This window comes from Diadema antillarum, unplaced genomic scaffold (genome assembly GCF_040938485.1).
Source record: "Diadema antillarum isolate AM-2024a unplaced genomic scaffold, OU_Dant_1.0 seq00000376_RagTag, whole genome shotgun sequence".
NCBI lineage: Eukaryota > Metazoa > Echinodermata > Echinoidea > Diadematoida > Diadematidae > Diadema > Diadema antillarum.
This window is the reverse complement of record NW_027271375.1, coordinates 1496047-1515254: the sequence shown is the minus strand read 5'-3', so window position 1 is coordinate 1515254 and position 19208 is coordinate 1496047. Positions and strand designations below refer to the sequence as shown.

At 41.9% G+C, this 19208-nt stretch overlaps 1 protein-coding gene across 1 annotated transcript in view; it reads left to right on the top strand.

Annotated features, from left to right (window-relative positions):
* The first annotated feature begins 3039 nt into the window (after positions 1-3039).
* The window catches only part of LOC139731515 (zinc finger SWIM domain-containing protein 5-like), a 53181-nt gene continuing 37012 nt past the window's right edge, over positions 3040-19208 (top strand). Inside the window, exons 1-3 of the mRNA XM_071642399.1 lie at positions 3040-3354; positions 6991-7139; positions 9188-9338. Coding sequence (XP_071498500.1) covers positions 3225-3354; positions 6991-7139; positions 9188-9338 — 430 coding nt within the window. The 5' untranslated portion in view covers positions 3040-3224. The remainder of the gene's footprint in view (positions 3355-6990; positions 7140-9187; positions 9339-19208) is intronic.

Genomic DNA, 19208 nt, shown 5'->3' with positions numbered 1-19208 from the left:
ACGTCAACATAAATGCACCTATTGTAGGTACATGTAACCGATAATTTATCGACTAAAATACGCAGTAGGCAGATAAAGTTGTAGTATATTTTGCATATCTGTAGTATGCAAAAGCAGTGTTTATCATTGTGGTGACCAGATTTTGAAAATCGTTGCCCTCTTTTCTCCGACATGTAAGGTGATGTTCAAATGGACAAAGTTCAAATAGATGGAATATGTTCAAGCATGTTCAAATGCTGTCACTGGGACGATATCTATGACCAAATATCACAAGTGCTAGTAAACCATTCACAAACCGGTTTATTTTGACTCGCAAAAAATTTGTGCCTGATGATTGGGGAAATTTGTTCTGTACAGATGATCTAGAGTAACTGCGTCAGTAAGCGGCCGTGCAGCCGTTCGCGGCAGGTACAACATACACGGTAATATACAGCTAAACACAGCATTGCACTGTTACATGCACACTACACATATACTAACACACTAGCAATCAACAAAAATCAACCAATAAAATGGGCACGATCTCTGACGAAAGTGAAATTTTCTCACCTAAATGACAACATATCGCATCCAAAATGAAATTTTCGGTACTTCTTAACATAACAGTTAAGAAACAATGGTCCAAGAAACTGGATTTTTTGTCGTTTTCTCGATGTTCATGGATTTTGAAAACATATCCTCACGTAAAATAGAACTTTCGCGAGCCGATGTGGGCCGCCATTTTTTTCGGAAAGTGGATGTTACCATCGAAAAAAAAATGAGAAAAACACGAGAAAGACATTGACAACACCGCCAGAATTGTGATCTTGTTTGCGGCCAATGCATGTGCGCACGCTATTTTCACGTGCTTTCGCAATGGGAATTGGCGCTAATGCAATGTTCGCGAGACATGTGAAGGCGTTTAGCTAATGATCGCGGAGCATGCGCGTATTGCATAGGGATTGTACATCGTGCCGCAAGCAGAAATATTACGTCGCATATCGCCCTTATCGGCGAAAATTGTGCCGGGTTTTGCCCTGGTAAATCATGAAAACTGCATTGGTCAATGGTAAATTTCTTTCATGAAAACAATTGCGTTAATTAATAATCTTGTGTATGATATATGAAATGGTTGAAAATAATTTGCCTGATTTGTTTACAAGTTGGAAAAACCCTTAACAATGCTTAAACTGCCGCAAACGGGATATTTTACTCTACTCTGTGAGAGATTACTATGGTTTAGAAGAATTTACTGTTCATTTTCATCTTTGGCATATTTTTTTTTTCTAGTTTTATAAAGCTTAATGTTTAGACAATAACATCTACAATAGGTTGTATAATATGTACAAAGGAACCACACTGCTCATTTTTCCCCTAATTTGTAAGCATTGTCAGAGACTGATTTTAGTTAAATGTATTTAAGCCCTTTGTGAAGGAAAATGAGAAGATGTCATCATTGTGTTTATGTGCTTGACATTAAGTACCATTCGCATGTTTGTCCTATTATTTATGTTTATATTCTAGATGGATAATGATTGTAGCCATGGTAATGGGCATCGGTGATTTTTCGCAAGATGCGAAACCCAGTTATATGGCGACTACAACATCTCAATTGCAGTAATTCTTGGCAAGGTTGGGTGTAACACAACAACTTGTTGGCAGTTGCTCTTCATCCATGCACATATTGAAGTACATTTTAGTTGCTTTTTTTTGGTCTTTTTTATGAGAATGGAAGAGAGATTACGCATCAATTTGGCAATTCATGTCGTCCCGGTTCTAATAGCTCTAATTAGAGTTCTGGCACTTCTTCAACTGTGACAGTGTATAATTCTGGACGTGTGTCCACAAGGGCGTGAAGCTCACAGGGGAATGGCCTGTGATGTGCTATGAAAAAAAAAAAATTGTGAGTGATTAGGCTATTGTTGGAAATCAAGTTCATGGCTCTGGTGTTGTATGGGTAAGGTAGGCATATATTCGTACCTCAGCTGCACTTGTAGAGATGTAAGTAACATTGTCCTTCCGTGAAATGAGAGTAGAAGAGGGGGGAGGGATATGCTCTCTCATCTCGGAAATGCCACTCAGTGAAGTACCGTATGTCAGTATTATTTTCTTTGTTTACAGTACTTAGTACCTTTAACCCCTGACCTTTGACCTGACAATGTTGTCCATAGATCTACATTTGCATGTCATATTCTCCTTATCAGTACACAGTTATTCATTTTGCTTTGATCTGCAAGGCAGCTAGTGGTGAAAGATTTAGTGTGTGGATTGATAGTGTGTTGAATCGGTGATGACAACTATGATGATGATTATGATGTTAAAAGTTGAAATGGGGGATAACTTGGAGAGGCATATTTTGCTTCTGGTGTCCCCATCTACAATTTATTTAATGATGTACATGTACATGCTGTCTGAATGCATCCACTTGTATTGTAAAGCCTACTGTTTTGTATGGTGATGTCATTGTGCAGTCATCATCATCATTATTATTATTATTATTATTATTATTATTGTTATTATTATTATTATTATTATTATTATTATTATTATAATTATTATAATTATTATTATTATTATTTTTATTATTATTATTATTATTATTATTATTATTATTATCTTGGAAATAAATGAATTGAAATGAGTGACTATGATGTCTGATGATGATAATATCAATGAGAGGAAGAGCTGATAATGATGCTGCTTGAGTTGTCATTCTCCCATAATGGCACATAGAAACTGAAATACACTGTATATGCCAGGAGATGCTAACTGGAAATTAAAACAAAAGACTTTCTGTGCATTCTTTCCCCACTGTTCAGAGAAATCTATGAGGAATATATTGTACCACATAGCTACAAGCATTTAATCATATATTTCTCTTTTCATTAATTAGACAGTCCATGTAGGCTAGAGAAGATATTGAAACCAAGGATGTTAGTTACTGTGGTAGATTGATTGTAAAGTCGCTATTGATGGATGATTAATGTGCACCTTCTCTTCTCTGCACCATTCCAGGCTTCCACCTCAGCGGTACGGTCAGCGAGCCCAGCGGTCAGCTCTACGAGCCGGAGCAGAGGCACCGGGTGTCCATCAGCTTCGACCGCTGCAAGATCACCGCGGTGACCTGCACCTGTGGCAGCCGCGACATCTTCTGGTGCCAGCATGTGGTGGCGCTGTCGCTGCACAGGATCCGGCGGGCGCGGGAGGTCCAGCTCCGCCTCCCCATCTCAGAGACGCTACTCCAGATGGACCGCGAGCAACTCCAGAAGTTCGCCCAGTACCTCATCGCTGCCCACCACACCAACGTCTTGCCGACTGCCCAGAAGCTGGCGGACGAGATTCTGCAGTCAAAGTCAGAAATCAATCAGGTTGCCGGTAGGTTTGCTGAAAGCGAAATTTAAACAATATTCCAGGATATCAACTTATCTTTAATATCATTTGGCATGTATACTTGAAATACGGTCTTGTTTATCCAGGGAAATCTCTTTAATGTTACACGCCAGCTGTACCAGAGTGCCCTGCCATTATCATTACGTTAGCATTGCCAGGTATCCATTCATACAACTGGGTCAAGAGGGACATGGTGGGTAAAAACGTCTTGTCCAAGGAAGTAAGCACTGGATGGGATTTGAACTCTGTATCCTGACTGAAAGTTAAGAGTCTTATCCACCATGCCACAGTGCCCCCACAATGGTCTCAGTGATACTGGTCTACAGTATCATGATTTGACTGTTAAATTCTATTGTTTACCATGAAAGGAAGTTTGGAATGTGATGTGGCTTATAGTATCAGATCTAGTCATAGCTGAATCATGTGACGTGAGTTTATTGAAAAGTCTAATAGAGTACTTCATTTTATCCATTTTAAAGGTACGTATGATATTGGAAAAAAAATCGAATTAAAAGGAATTTGCCAAAGTTTTATTATAAGTGTAGCTTCCTCAAATTGTCAAATATTCTTGATCATACTGACTTGTTATTAATCACAACAGGAATACTGACACATAAATAAATGTATTAGAATAGGTACACTTTTATAAACACCAAAAATATTTATATATTTCTCTGACTGTGAATATTGTGGGACATTATTGGCAAAAATGTATTCTTTTTTCACTGACCACATCAGAGTTTCTTGTCTGTAAATCATCAAACTCTGACAACTTGTCAATTTCCAGAGGGGAAAAAAATGGTTGGATTTCATTTATTAGGTACTATCATTTTCATTATTTTGACCTGCACTTGTTATGTGTACAAAGTGATCATAATATTGATGTGTTGCAGTGACAGTGTATTCCTGTCGCAATCTTCCTGACCTCTCACTTCAGCCCTCACCTTTCACCCCTGACACCTCACCCCTCATGCAACCCTCCCCTTCTCTCTGAACTCTTCCCCTGGATCCCACCTGTTCTATCATCTTCTTCTCCCCACCCCTCTTTCTTCTCTCCCCTCCTCCCCTCCCCCTCCCCTTCCCCCCTCCAACCCCCCTTTCCAATCCCCCTTTCCAATGAGGGCACAAGCCTGGAAACAAATACCACGAGTAGAACACAGGCATATTGGGTGTCAGCTAGTGAGGAAGAAAGGGGGGATGGGGTAAGGGGGAATGGGTCTGGGAAGATCCCCTCAGTTTTGGCAGGAAATTGCTGGAAATGGGCTGATCAGCTGCCGTGCGACAGGAGCTGCGACAGTTTTCTCCGACGACTGCAAGGGAAGAGCCGGCTAGAAATCTCTGCTCTCCACGCGCCAAGAGTCCGCTCCTTGCCAATCGGTAGATCTCCCCCCTTTTCGCTCTCTGCGTGACTACAGACCCCGCAGAAAAGAGAGGGGTGCAGGAGAGCCCCCCAGTGCATGACCCGTGCAGGATCTCGATTCACATGACATGAGAGATAATGCCTGCTTCCATACATGCTGAGGTAGTCGGGTCCCTTACCACCAAAGATCTCTCTAAACCTTCTGATTTCAATCTTTCACACGGGGCCTAAAAATAGTTGTAGCGGACTTAACGAATGCCATTGTAAAACCAAGCGAATACTAACACAAAAACTCCACTGTATTTGTAGAGGTGCTTATGTTTAACAACATCCAACACATGACTCTACAATACAGATATGTAAACGTACATTTACATCCATTGAAATAGGGGATGCTTACCGGTAAGTGAAATGTTTGAACATCAATTTTCTTATCTGATAGATTTAAGAATGAAAGTGTTCCGGCATCTACAAGCTTGCCTGGTCTCACATCCCCCTTCCTTCCGTCCGTCTGCTCTCCTTTAGAGCACCTTGCCCTTCAGCACTGACAAAATGGCCACATTTTCCCTCCGCCCTTTACACACACTGACCTTTCGTAACTACAGCACACACAGAGTTCACCTGTTGGCATAAAAGAGGAATCCATCTCCAGTGCGGGGCTGCATTTAGAAATGTAACTGGAACGGGAAGTACACGGCATGAATAGATGAAAAGATGCGTGACCAAGGATAGCATCAAAGCGCTTCTTTAGAAGAAACAACGACAACAACAAAAGCCATGGAGCTACAATGGAATGGATGCTATCATGTCATAGACGGACATTGACATGTACACGTTTCTGTGTGCGTGGTAGGTTGTCAATAGGCAGAGCCTTGGCATTTCCAGGTAGCCACGACGTCGCCAATCTGCGAAAAACCCCTCCGACTCTTTTGGAAATTTACATTCCTGACATCAACTTATCTGCGCATTGTTGTCCGCAAAAGGGTAAAAGCCCACGAACGACGTCGCCGTGGTGCAGTGACGCCGGCGGAGACACTGGGAGAGCCGGTGCGCTGGATTCTCGGAGAAATGCCAGCCTTTGAATCGCGCTCTGCCATTGATTGAATAGAAGGGGACAATGAATTTCCTGCGATGCCTCTCTCGGTGGGGTTGAAAGAGGGTTAATTGTGCAGCGCTCCGCTGTGGAGTGTGCAAGAATTGTGAAGCTCCGTGCCTTTTGATATTTTCAGTTTCATTCATATTTCCTGTGCGATGGTTGCCTTCTTCTTTTTTTCCCTTTTTGAGCATCCGATCCACGATAGTTGAGAGGAATATTCAGCGTCATTATCAGCGGCAAGAAAGTTAGTTATCAACATCTTTCAACATCTGCTAATGACCAGGAAATATTTCACTTCCTAAATGATGTTCAAATCTGCTGCGAGAGAGGGATCAACTTGCCGCTTTGAGCATTTTGCCCCGTATGACAGCCGTGATCTTAATCTGTGAACTGTAATTCGGCAATCATGAAATGTGAGGCTCTAAAATTGTCATGTTTTGGAGAAAAAAAAAATCACATTTTTTTGCTGTAATCACTTGTCATGTACAGCTATGATACTCATGAATGCCCTGCAATCATACAATTCCATCAGCTGTTGGTGCAGAAATTTGTCATAGATTCTGACTCTTTGCCTAATGTAATCACTCATTAAGAGTGTCATTCCAATATGGTATCTTGAACATTACCCAACACAATGTTCCCCCAATTTTGATACACCGGAAACAGGTAGAAGAGAATGCGTACAACTATGCTACTTAGCACACACACAACAAAATCATATTAGTCAGAGAGGACATTTAAACTGCTTTGTCGTGCAGTACATGGAGAAGAACACTATTGATCATTCTCAGAAAATTAGAGGCATGAATGCCTGTTGACAACAAAAACATGTGCCTTTTGTTTTATATACAATGTATTCTAATTCATAAAAATTTATTTGCAGCCCAGGATACCCATGTCATCATCAGTGAAATTCACAATCATTGGTATTCAAGTGGATTGGTAGAAAATGTACTGTTAATTGCATTTATTTCTCTGTAGGAGTAACAACAGTAGCTACAGCAAGACAATAAGCAACAAAAAATGTAGACAATCCTGTTCATAAGTTGTAGGCCTATGTGACAGGAAAAGAGTTTTGTCATCACCGCTGTTAGTTCTAAAATGAGTCCGATTCGTAATCTTTTCCCCCTGTATGATATCTCCTCCTCTCCTCCCCGTGTCGTAGGTGCACCGGACCCGACAGCGGGGGCCAGCATCGACGACGACAGCTGCTGGCACTTGGACGAGGAACAGGTCCAGGAACAAGTGAAGCTGTACCTGCAGCAGGGCAGCTACTATGACTCGGGGAAACAACTGAACTCACTATTTGCCAAGGTATAGTATGTAGGATGGTACCCAGCTATTCTCTGCTCCAGGCACTGGGATTTTTTGTTACTGGCTGCCCTTCCATCCCAAGGCAACTACTAGAAATTTAAAGAAATAAATAGATAAAAGAATAGAAGAAAAAGAAGGAAGAAGGTTCTGTTTAGGCATTTTCTTGGAGGCATAATCTCTCTTTTGAGTAAACTTTCATTTTTTTTTTAACTTGAAGGTTGGAATCTTTTTTCCTCTGATTATGTTTCTGCACTAGGACCTTGTTTCATTTCATTCATTAATTTTAATTTTATTTCAATATGGTGATAAAAGGAACTTGCTCAGCCAGTGGCTGTCATTCTGGAAGTCCAGGCCTGTACTACATAACAAAAACAAAGCACAATAGATTGAGTATACAGTGCTCTCGAAGATGAGCATGTGTATGTGTGTGTGCAGATATAAGTAGCTTTTCTAATTTACAGGTAACAAGAAAGACAGGATGAGACAGCTTTGAAATCCTTTCAGGACATTGCATTCAACTTTTTTTTTGTTAATGTTTGAAAATATGTGCAACTGAATCAAAACTTACTGTTGCATCTGGTGTGCTTATCTTAGGTATGATTCAAGGGATGTACATTGACTCCTCACACCCCCCCCCCCCCCCCCCATGTAGAAAAGATAATAACTGTTGCCAAGAAATTAATTTTGTGTGAGGGCATGATGAATGTGTTGTTATCACTAAACCAGAAGAAATGCCGGGCAGTCAGAGAGAGTAGTGTGAAACCTAGAGTAAGCTATTCTTTCTCTTGAACCGTACCACTCTTGCACGAGTGAGGGTTTTCCTGTCTCTGACATGTTATTGTGACAAAACGCCAAAATGTGATGGATTGCTCCGAGATTTACAACCTGTGCGCAGTCTTTTTTTGCAATGCCGTGGCATTAAAAAATCGGTATCACCGAGTCGTTCCACATTTTGTTTTGCCATGTCATCGTCGCTCACATAATTTGTGGGAGCGGTGCGTCTTTTGGCGCCGTTCTCCAGGGAGATCTGCGATTGGGATAGGTTGCAAATATCTTCCCCACCCCCCCCCCCCCCACCACCACCACCCCCAGGGACTTATGGTATGTGTGCATGTGAATATTTACATGTCAGTGTGTGTGTATGTGAAACAAGGTGTGTTTATGTGACATTAACTCCAGTCTTGTTCAGTTTATAACAGCCTAGATGTCCACAGGGAAATGAAGTGACAAGGTCCATATATTGTTGGTTAGGGTCAGGAGTAATCATGTCTAGAAAAGAATGTTTGTTTGCCTTAGATATGCTTGTGACTTCATACTCTCTTGGTTTTACATCTTTGTAAGTCTCGGAGGAATTCATATGTTCAGCAGTGGTTCATGCTGGGGTTGATACTTTAAACCTCCCCTTGTCATAGTGATACCCCAGAGATGGCTTGAATTTTGAAAGGAAAACATGTCAAGACATTGTCACGTTCATCCAGTTGAATCCTGTTATGTTTACTGCTTCAATTCGCATCAACGTCTAATGAAATTGTAATGTTTATCGTGCTGCGATGGAAATATTCCCCATGAACTGAATGTCTTGCGATTCATATGAAAGGGTAGTTTGGGTTTGTTTGTCCTTGCCTTCAGGCTGATATCATGCTATTTCTGCTTCTCACATAGGTCAAAATTTAGTCATCCTTTTCAAATTATTTCTGTTCATGTTGTCATGGAATTTGAAGGGTGTTCAAACAATGTTAACCTTTTTTCATTGCCAGGGACTTTTGATGGGACTACAACACTATGGGGTTTTCCGTGCCAATCAGTGCTCAAAGCGTACAAAGGGTTAACAACACGTAATGTAGAAACAATACATAATTGACATGATGTATGGATATAGCAAGTAAATGTAAATGTAAGTCTGTACAGATTCATCAAGATGACTATGATGCGCAACCAAGACAAAAGAAATACAAATTAAGTCTTTAAATCAGGCTACTTCATGTAGGGGGAAACGGCGCGAGCGGATTAGAAATTACATCTGCAATTCTCCACCTCGCCCGACACAGGTACGAGAAATGTTACGGGTTAGGGACTCCAACGGAGCGCGAATGCTGACGCTCATCACGGAGCAGTTCATGGTGGATCCGCGGCTGCAGCTATGGCGACAGCAAGGAACGCCCATGACCGACAAACACAGACAACTCTGGGATCAGCTAGGTAAGCAATACGCCTTCTTCCTTTCAAGTCATTGAACCCTAGTGAAAGTCCCCCTCCCACTCCCCACCCCAGCCTTTCCCCCAAACGAATTAAATAGGTAATTTTAGATCGAGATGAAAACAAAAAATCTACTTCTATTCACAGTAGTTTGTGTGGGACATTTTACAATGTAGTTCAATACATCTATGTGTGCAAAGCTGGCCAAATTGAAACCACTCCAGTATATGGAATACACTGCAATTATTGGAGGAGTGATTTCTCTTATTCTTTATTTTTCAAATTTCTATGAGGTTTTTTTTTTTTGTAATAATTTCTTGACAGTCCTTGAGATGAAGGGGAACCAGTACTTGAATTTCTCAAGAAGTCATATTTCATTACCGAAGGCATCAAATTCAGCTCTTCAAATAGGGAACATTGTTATCCATTGATTGGTTTTATGGCATTAAATTGGTTTTCTTTGTTGTACTCAGGATTCTAGTCACCCAACTCCCTCAGGATTGAGCCTGATCTATTCCATCTGCCAACTGGATGCGAAAGTTGCATTTTTTGGTTCAGATCCATTCCGACAGTGAGCTTTTGCATCCATATAATGTTGTGATTTCAAGTTTTACAAAACTGGTGATTTCAAATGTGAACAAAATACAACTGTATGCACAGTCTGCGTTTTTCCTTCTGCTATTTTATGATACTCAGGAAAGTTGAACTTGTGCTCAGTCGGCCATCTTGATTTGACGGAGTTCCTGTGTAGATGGCAAAATTGAATTATTTAGCAGCTTTTTAGTTCCTGCAGATACCCATCGCACTCAGTGAGGATTTTTTCGGACTACACTCCCCATTCTATTCATGCATCTCTGGATGGCATCCGAGAGTGCAGCTTTGTGTCGCGGATTCAGGCGCTGACCTGATCTAAATCAAGATGCGCTCTTATCTCCCGCAATACGCGACTACTACCCGCCGATCAGACAAGGGCTTTGCCGTTCCGTTTTCCCTCTTGAAATGGGTTTTCCTGTTTGTTTTATTTCCATCTTCGCAGTTTTGAAATGCAGATTATCTAAGCTTCGATGCAGGCTGCAGTTAGGAAGGGAGGGGGGTGATGACCTCATAATAGATTTGATGCCTAGATAGTGCATGCTTCTAATACAGGCAGTGCATAGCCCTTCTCCCACAGATATATCCATGGATGGGACTATTAAGTGTATGCATATTTGTGTGTGTGTGTGTGTGTGTGTGTGTGTCTCCTCTCTCTCTCTCTCTCTCTCCTCTGTCTCTATGAGAGCAGTTATGTTTAGATTTATATATATATATATATATATATATATATATATATATATATATATTCATGTATTTATCTATTTATTTATCTATGTAAATTTCTTACCATTATGATTATTCCATCAGCAAATGGATGTTAGCCTCTAAGCCAGTCAATTTTCTGTAAGGATAGCAACCAATCACAGCTTTCTGGATAGGGATCCATGTTTGTCTTGGCCACCTTCCCTATGGACAAGTCTACCAGTCTAGTTTGCCACAATGTAATACACATTGGATTTCAGCAATGGTTTAGTTAGTTTGTATGTTACTGCCATGTTTTAATTACAGTATGTTGTGAAGGTTTCAAGTAATCCACATTTTGTTTGTCAGTGCCAAATTTCCATTTTTATTTGTACGAAGCATAGCTTTTTTTTTTCTTTGTTATCCCAAGAAACTCGATAACAATTATTTAATGGTTTTATCTTTCATTACACTGGCAAACCCTTCCCTTTATATACAGTGTCTCAAGGACTTATAGACAGATCTATGCTTTGTTTAGGTTAGGTTAGGATACAAGTAGAGTCATGCTGGATGTTATCTTGCCGCTCAAGGAAAACAATTATCTTTCTAAACTTTGCTCTATATGTTTTGGAAGGGACTCAAAGGAATTGTTGTGATTGTTTTTTGAACATGCTGGTGTGCTTCTGGTCGAAAAGATGGTGAGTCATGAAATTGGCAGTAAAATTAGGTGAGAAAGTTTGTTGGAGCTGCTGTATGGAGCTGGGAATCAACTTCCAAATTTGCACCTTAGGACAGGAAATTATGTCTACTTCACGAGAGCTCCCTCAGCCAAGAATCACAGAACCCTTCGCTGGGATGAAAAAGTTGAGCTCCTGTTTATTATCGGCTAAAAATATTGCCGTTACAAAGCTGGATCTAAACCAAGACAACCATTGCCTAAGTTTCCCGATATTTGTTCTTTTTTGGTAATCTGGGCCAGTAGATAGGCCCTACTGAAAATTAGAATTCACAATTTTATCCAGTGGACTTGATAATTTGAGGAAGATTAAACAAGCAGATTAGTCACATTTTCATGTAAACCAGATAGAAAATATTTTTTCAGAACAGTGAATATCAATCAGAGTCATCTATGCAAATTAGACAAAGTGATGCTGGATGATGCCTCGCAAATATCCCACTGACCTTCATCCACCACTTTATTCATTCCCATTGCTTGAAATGAAATTAAGAGGAATGAGTTGTATCCTTCATATCAGATGTTTGCAGAGTTGTGATAGCTGAGTAATGATGACTCTAAAAGGGAAGGGAATTGTACAGTTGCTGAATTTTTGACCAAAACACTTGACTTTTATAACATTTTTATGTACCAACCATTGGAAGACCTCATTGTGATACAATGACACCATTACTTCATCTAACTCGTATGTGGGGGTTGCAACCACCACAACTCTTTTTTAAAATCATGTGAACGTTTGAATTTCATAATTGTCTTTCCCTATGTCCAGTTGTAATGAGGTATATGAACTGCTGTTTTTGCTTGATATACTCTATTCATCAACTCATAACCAATCTGTAGGTGGCTTTTCGATCTCTGTTGCGAATAAGTAAGATGCGTTGCAGGATCCAGTATACTTGTATCTGAAAGTAAGCTGGTAGATTGCACTTAATGTAAAAGTGGAAATTTTCGGGGTGTGGATTTTTAAATGCATTTTGCTCGACCAGAAACTTGCATGAAAATACAGGCACATGAATATTTTTTTTCTTGTCATGTACCACTCTATTATGTCTTGATTCCATGGAATTAAGAACACATAAACTTCATCCTACTTGGCAGATATTGAAAAATTACTTGTGCGAAAATATCCACTTTTATGGCATATGTTTTGAAGGATGCTAAACAATATGGCTCTCTCTGTTATACTTGGATTGAATATAGGGGGCTTCATTCTGGAGACAGTAAGGCTCAACAACAGACTGTCATTATCATTTTCTCTGTTGTTTTGGCTCTAAAAACATAAACTGGGAAATTTCTGCCCAGTAAACAATGGTAGTGGCTTTAGCAGTGTGTGTGGGGATGGCAAGACAACCACATAGTCCCTTGATTGAGACAGTCCCAAGAGGAAAAAGAATGTATGACTCCAGCTGCTGTTTGTCGTGGATGTATGTCACTTGCAAGAAAAGATTGATGCACGCTCATCAAGAAATGAAACTTGCACATTCTGTTCCTGATTCAAATTTCAAGCCTTGGTAATCTTCAAGGTGTTTCTGGGTGCTGCTTAATCCATTGGTGTGTAGGCAGAGCAAAGTCTTGTAATTACTCAGGAGGGGAGGGGGGAGGGAGAATAGTTGTTGAATCTGTGCTGATTTCCTTGACACCCCATCCCCCCGTTGCTCCTTCAGATCCCGTCCGCAGGAATTGATCTGTGATTCAGGAAAAGTGACAACAGCGCAAAGTGCTTTCACCCGATTTCAGATTCAGGTTTGGCTCCAAGAAAGTTGATTAAGACTTAATTAGCGGGGACTAATGAGAGCTGATGGCCCACGGTGTAATCAGCGATTCATCGTGCTCCGGCGCTAGCTCCTTGGTCTCGTGTTTGCCGTGGGAGTGCTCTGAATTGGAATTTCTCTCCGTTTTATCACTTATGTAGGGGAAAGGAAAATTTGTGAATCACTTCTCCTGTTCTTGGGGGGGGGGGGAGGGAGGAGGTAGTTGCTTGAATGAGGTAAGGTGGCAGATGAAGTGAAGAGTAGGTGTAGTTAGAGCATGTGTAGGTCCATGGTTAGAGGTTAATGTGAGAAGATCGGGAACGGGTATACAGATACAAAAAAGATAGTGATATATATACATCTATCTGTACCGTATGTACTGTATATACTGTATATAAAAGATTGGATGGTGGTTAGATAGAGGCATATGGTTTGATATGCTCAGAGTATTACTAGTACATCTTGAGCCGAGGAGAGAGAGGAACAAGAATCCCGGAGCGAAAGCGAGAGCCAGCAATCACGTTACCCGCTGTTATCTGCGGAAGAGAATGTGGAAATGGCTCTCGGTGAGTTCATCGTGGACGGACAAATTGCAGCGGATTAGGGCTATTCAAAACAGATACAGTGAGAGTGAGCGAGAAAGAGAGGAAGAGATATATATATTGAGAGAGAGAGAGAGGGAGATATATATATATTGAGAGAGAGAGGGAGAGATAAAGGAAGAGAGAGATAGGATAGAGAGGGATCAGATGTGATGCATATCGCAATCTTATTGTCTTGGTGGATGGAAGTGACAGCAAGGACCCCGCGTGTTTCTCTTGGCAGCGTCTGGCTTCCCGAGTATGGTTTGTGTTTGCAGCGGGAGATAAGTTCAGGCTGCTCCCAGCACCGAAAAGGCAATGCATGGGGGCCCCTCACCATGTGTGCTCGCAGGGCCTGTTGCATTTGTTTGTACTGGGTGCGTGCTTTCCATTTGCGCCTCGTCAGCCCCCCCTGGTCAATTAGGCACCAGAAAGTCATATGCAAACCATGATGATAAGCAGAAAGGGCTGAGGGATGGAAATGAATTTTCGCTGGCATCGTGTCGTTTTAGCCAAGTTTTTAGTAGGGCAGAGGCCCCCTTCTACTATTTGGACACTAACCCAGAAACAACTGTGATACGTTGTATCATGTAATCCCTGACGAATAAATGTGAACCATGGCATGGCAACCATGTTCATAGGTGATTGTCCTCTTTTGCAATCCTTCTGTTAATGAGCCCCATACAAGTTTCAGCCTAGATACCATCAGGCACCAGAGAAGCACATGCCAAATCTTGCATCAACCTAACCCCTAGTTTGGCAGTGAAAGTTATTACCGTTCTCCAAATTTCCCATCCTTCATTTATTTTTTGCCTCTTCGAGTGATAGCATTGCTGGATGTTTATGCTTTACTGCTTTTTGATGAATTTTCACTCTGTACTTCTCGAAGCATTTGTTAATTGCATTTAGAATCTTACAGGAGTTGACAAAAATTGTTTTTGATATGTAATACAGCCATTTTTGTAAATTATTTGCTTTATGAACTTGCAAAATGAGGAAGTGATGGAAACTGTGTATATATGGGTTATATGAGACATGTATAATTATTCTGACTTATGCAACACATAACAATTGCTGAGAAAGTCTACATAACTATAGTAGTTTGGAGATAGAGATAATGCTCCATGTTTTTCATGGTAATCAAATAGATTACATGCTGCACACTGGCACAGCCTTGTCAACATATTGTAATGGAAATTCAATAGCACCATTGCTATTTAAGCTTTTTACATTTATATTCGTTAGAGAGAATTAGTTCTATTTTTGACAACCCCTTCCCTTCCACGTTTGTGATATTTTTGTGAAATAGAATGAAGATCATGAAAAATCCGATGGAAATTCAAGTTGGCTAATGCCTATATTTTTCATGTCTTGCGAATACGGTGGTGAATGTTCCGTGGTGTTGGAAGCGGCAAAGCGTGACACCTCAGTACGCATCTTGGCACAGGGCGCCCTCCCCCAGCGGGAAGTACTGGAGCAGCCGTGACAGGAGGGAGGGCCTTCAGCGTATAGCTGGTGAAACCCGTGACACATGTGCACACGTGGGCTGGGAGAGGGTAGAGATTCTCTCCGGCGGAGCCACGGTTTCAGCGAAGGAAGTTGGTCATTGCGTGACGCGATAGCTGGGTGTATTTTCGTCTGACAGGAGCTTTGCCGGCCAGCTTTTCCCCCCTTATACTCCTGGAGTTCTAAGCGAGCTGGCTATAAAACACAAGCCAAGCCAGAGCTGCTGCATAGTCCTATACAATCTTGACTCAAAATCTGACACGGAGACCACGAGTCATCGCGGTACCGTAAGCCAATTTGTTCCCACAATTTTCTCCTGGCGCACTTTGAGTTTTTTGATTCAGAAAACTGGCATGTGAAAAGGGAGGAAAGGGGGGGGGGGAGGGAGAAGAGTACCGCGGGAGATCACCCAATCAACCAGCAGTTTCCTGGCATGGCATCGCCTCTGTGGCGGTGATAGCCGCCTTGAAATCGGGCATGTGTCACGCAAAGACACCCCTCCTCCTACTCCGATGCCCCCCTTTTTCCAAACACGCTCCCCCTTCGCTCTATCCCATGTATGTGATCCACAGTCATGTCTGATTTGAAGATGAGTTTGTCCGTTAGGCTGACCTTTACCGCCCGCCTTTTCCCTGTCAAAAAATTAGAGTGGACAGTCTTGTCTTGGTGCGGACTGGCCGACCGTGGGGCACCATAATGGAATTAAGGAATAAATGGACTGTTTTTCCAGAAATATCTGCAGGACAGTGCCTTAAATTTCAACCCACAGTTTACTATTCCCTCTGCATCTCCACTTCAACTTGCAGGCAGCCTAATGTGTATTTGAGACATTAGGGGAGACTGAACCTAGCTTTAAGTAGTAACAAAATAGAATAATGCCCCTGGTGACACTTCCTGGCAGAGGCAGAAAGAAAAAAAACCAACAACCTACGGACTCTAAAACAAAGATGATCATGGTGGATTCAAATTTTCCGGCAGACAATGAAGAATGCACACCCACAGAGTTCATTTACTTGATGATGGACACAATAACAAAACGCCAGAATAACATGTACAGAGTTGTATACATGCATGCTTGTCATGATGGGAGTTACTATACCATTGCTATGCAGTGCAAGAAATGTAATCTTTAGAATGCTTCAACTATGCTGGAGAATGCTGTTTAAAAAGTTGTGAAATAATTTCTGCACAGAATTTCAAAGAATTTCAAGTATAAATGCTCATTAAAAACAACACAAATATTGACCTTAGTCACTTTCCATTCCCTAGATTTTTTAGCAGATGTTATGTTTTCACCCACATTTGTTACATACAGCACTAATATGCAATTTGTATGGAAATGTATGGAGAAGTCCAAAGCTCTGCTACACTTTTCGGAAAGGACAATTTTCTCTGGCTTTTCGTAGGATTTGCTGAAACTAAACGCGGGTTCCTGCTACAGGACTTTTCATGGAGACTCCGTCGTAAACGCTCTAGAGTTCTTGCGTTTCCAAGGATGTCAGCTATTAGGTTACTGTCGGCAAGTGGTAGATTTACACATGTTATGCACACGGGCCTGCCATGAATTGATAACTTAAGTTTCCCCGGCTTAGTGAGAGAATACTGAAGTCTTCGCTGTGTGCACAGGGCAGTCAGACACAAGTTAAGACTATCCAGATATAGTTGTGATCCTCTTAACATTATATTTAAGGCAGTGAAAGAGAAGAGGGTGAGGGAGACTTTGGGTCATCTGTACAAAAGCACACCACGTGCAGAGCTCACTTTCATTCACTGTTTTACCACAAGGTGAGGCCTCTTTGTCCCCATAATTGAACAGGAAATGTGGGATGCATATCTAGTTTGCTGTAATGTGAGCTGAATCATAAATGACTCCGTGTTTGATGACATAGTGATACGACCGAAGTCATACACGGAGGGCAGATCGCAGGAAAGGGAACTGCACTGGGTTGTGTCACCCAGAGAGGGAGCCCCACCATAATTCCCACCTGACAGATGCTTCCAGTCAGTCCGCGGCTGCCTGATTCCGAGAATATGGGTGTCGCGGACAAACGTGGCAAGCAACGTTGTCGATCGGCAGCGGGCTCAGCTGTTGTGGAAGTGGTAACAGGGGCTGGCTCCGCGGCATTGTCACTGGCGGAGAGGCAGAACACAGGCGTCACTGTGTGCATGTGTCGTCAGCGCCCCCCGATTTCCCCCTCTGCCGGCTTCGGATGAGGTGGCACGCCCCCTGGTAAGAATGAGCAGCTGCTAAAGAACATTTCCTCCGTGTCTTTGTGGCGCTTCAAGCCACAACGCCATGCACAAATGAGACATCTTTTAATTCGGCGCAGCACGTTGTCTTTCATCGGGCGCTTTCGGGGATTACTCCGAGTTGACGCAAATTACAGAGCTGGGGCAAATGGAAATGGAAACGAAAGTGACAGGAATTAGTGATTGTGGAGCAGGAAAGGGAACATAAATCTAGAATGGTTTCCAGGAAGAGAAATAAATGGTCGGTCCCAGCATCCACAGAGCGTGTTAGCATTCACAGCCTTCTTCCTTCCTCTCCTTTCCCCGCTTCCTTATCACGTTATCAGCACCACTCAAAGATGATTTCGGCCTGTTCTACTCCAATCACAGTTGACTGATTAATCATGCCTCGGCCTCTTGTTCGCCGCCTTAACCCCCTGTTCCCCTTCCCCGTAATGCTCCCATGCGTTCTCCCGACTCTCCCTGCAAGGCCAACTACTCTATCCTGTAGGAATCAAGTTAATTAACCACCTTGTTTTTAGGGGGATATTGTGCGAGAGAAGAAGAGGAGGCACAGACGGCCCTCTCCCTCGCCCCTCTGCACATCCTGCCCCTCCCCTTCCCATCCTCTCGCCACCTCATTTTCACCTCCCATTTTGAGGCTAATGATGCTGCCCAAATATGGCCCAGCTGTGACTCCCGGTTGTCCCCACTCAATCTCTGACGAGGGAACTGTCATGGTCTTGAGTTCATGTGCCTTGTATAATATATCGAGTCCCCTTGTGTTTACCAGGGGGGGAACTTTGTAAGTTGGGCGTCAGAATCAAGTGATGCACAACTTTAAGGATGATGTCATTGGCCGGATTTGGTATTTAAGCTGGGATTTCTCCAGCTGACCCTCTGGTGCTCCTGTGCTTTAAGAAACAGGGTCTTGACGACTCATGCCAGGTGCCACAAGATGCTTCTCCAGACTGCTTGCCCCTATCCTGCTTCAACCTGCCGACCCCCTTCTACCTGTATGCATGCTCAGTCAGTATATTGTACCCCCTTTCTGTAAGATTGGCAGTCTCCTGGTATGTATCAACGTGCTTGACAAATCAGAAAGGATAGTCTCTTCACAGCCTGGTGCATTTGATTTGATTAGACTGTGTAAAGGTCAAATATACATAGTGTATATCCTCATCCCCCAAGACTGGGAACGAGGCTACATATTGATACAGTCGTACTAGCAGGTGTACTTAATGGATTTGACACTCGTATATGGAGTGGCGTGTGTACGAATCTATGGTATTTGTGCATAAATGCACAGACGTGTCCTGCATCAACGAGATCCATGAATACAAATATATGTGTGCATGTGTGAATCCATGTCAGTGCAAGGCCTTTCAAAAGTGAGCATGTATATATTTTGAAAGCTCACAATCAAATTTAGGAAAATCTAATGTCAATATAGATCCCACAGTTGGGTTATTATTATCATTATTACTTTTTGTTGTTATAGAATATCATTGTCAAATGGCTACAGACCATAGGGAACATGTCAGGAACAAAGATGCATTTTGAAATAGACACAGGGAAATATTTTCTATGTGAAAAAAAAAGCAAAACTTTAAGATTAATCAAGAAAACCACTTTCTTGCACACCATCTAACACAGGTGTATGACAGATGCTTCAGGATAGATGACATGACAAAAGGAGGGGGAGATATATTTCCAAGTTAGTGAATTTGAGCGTGGTCTAATTGACATCCTGTTGTATAATTTCCCACCACACTCAACAGGATTATCATTTCTT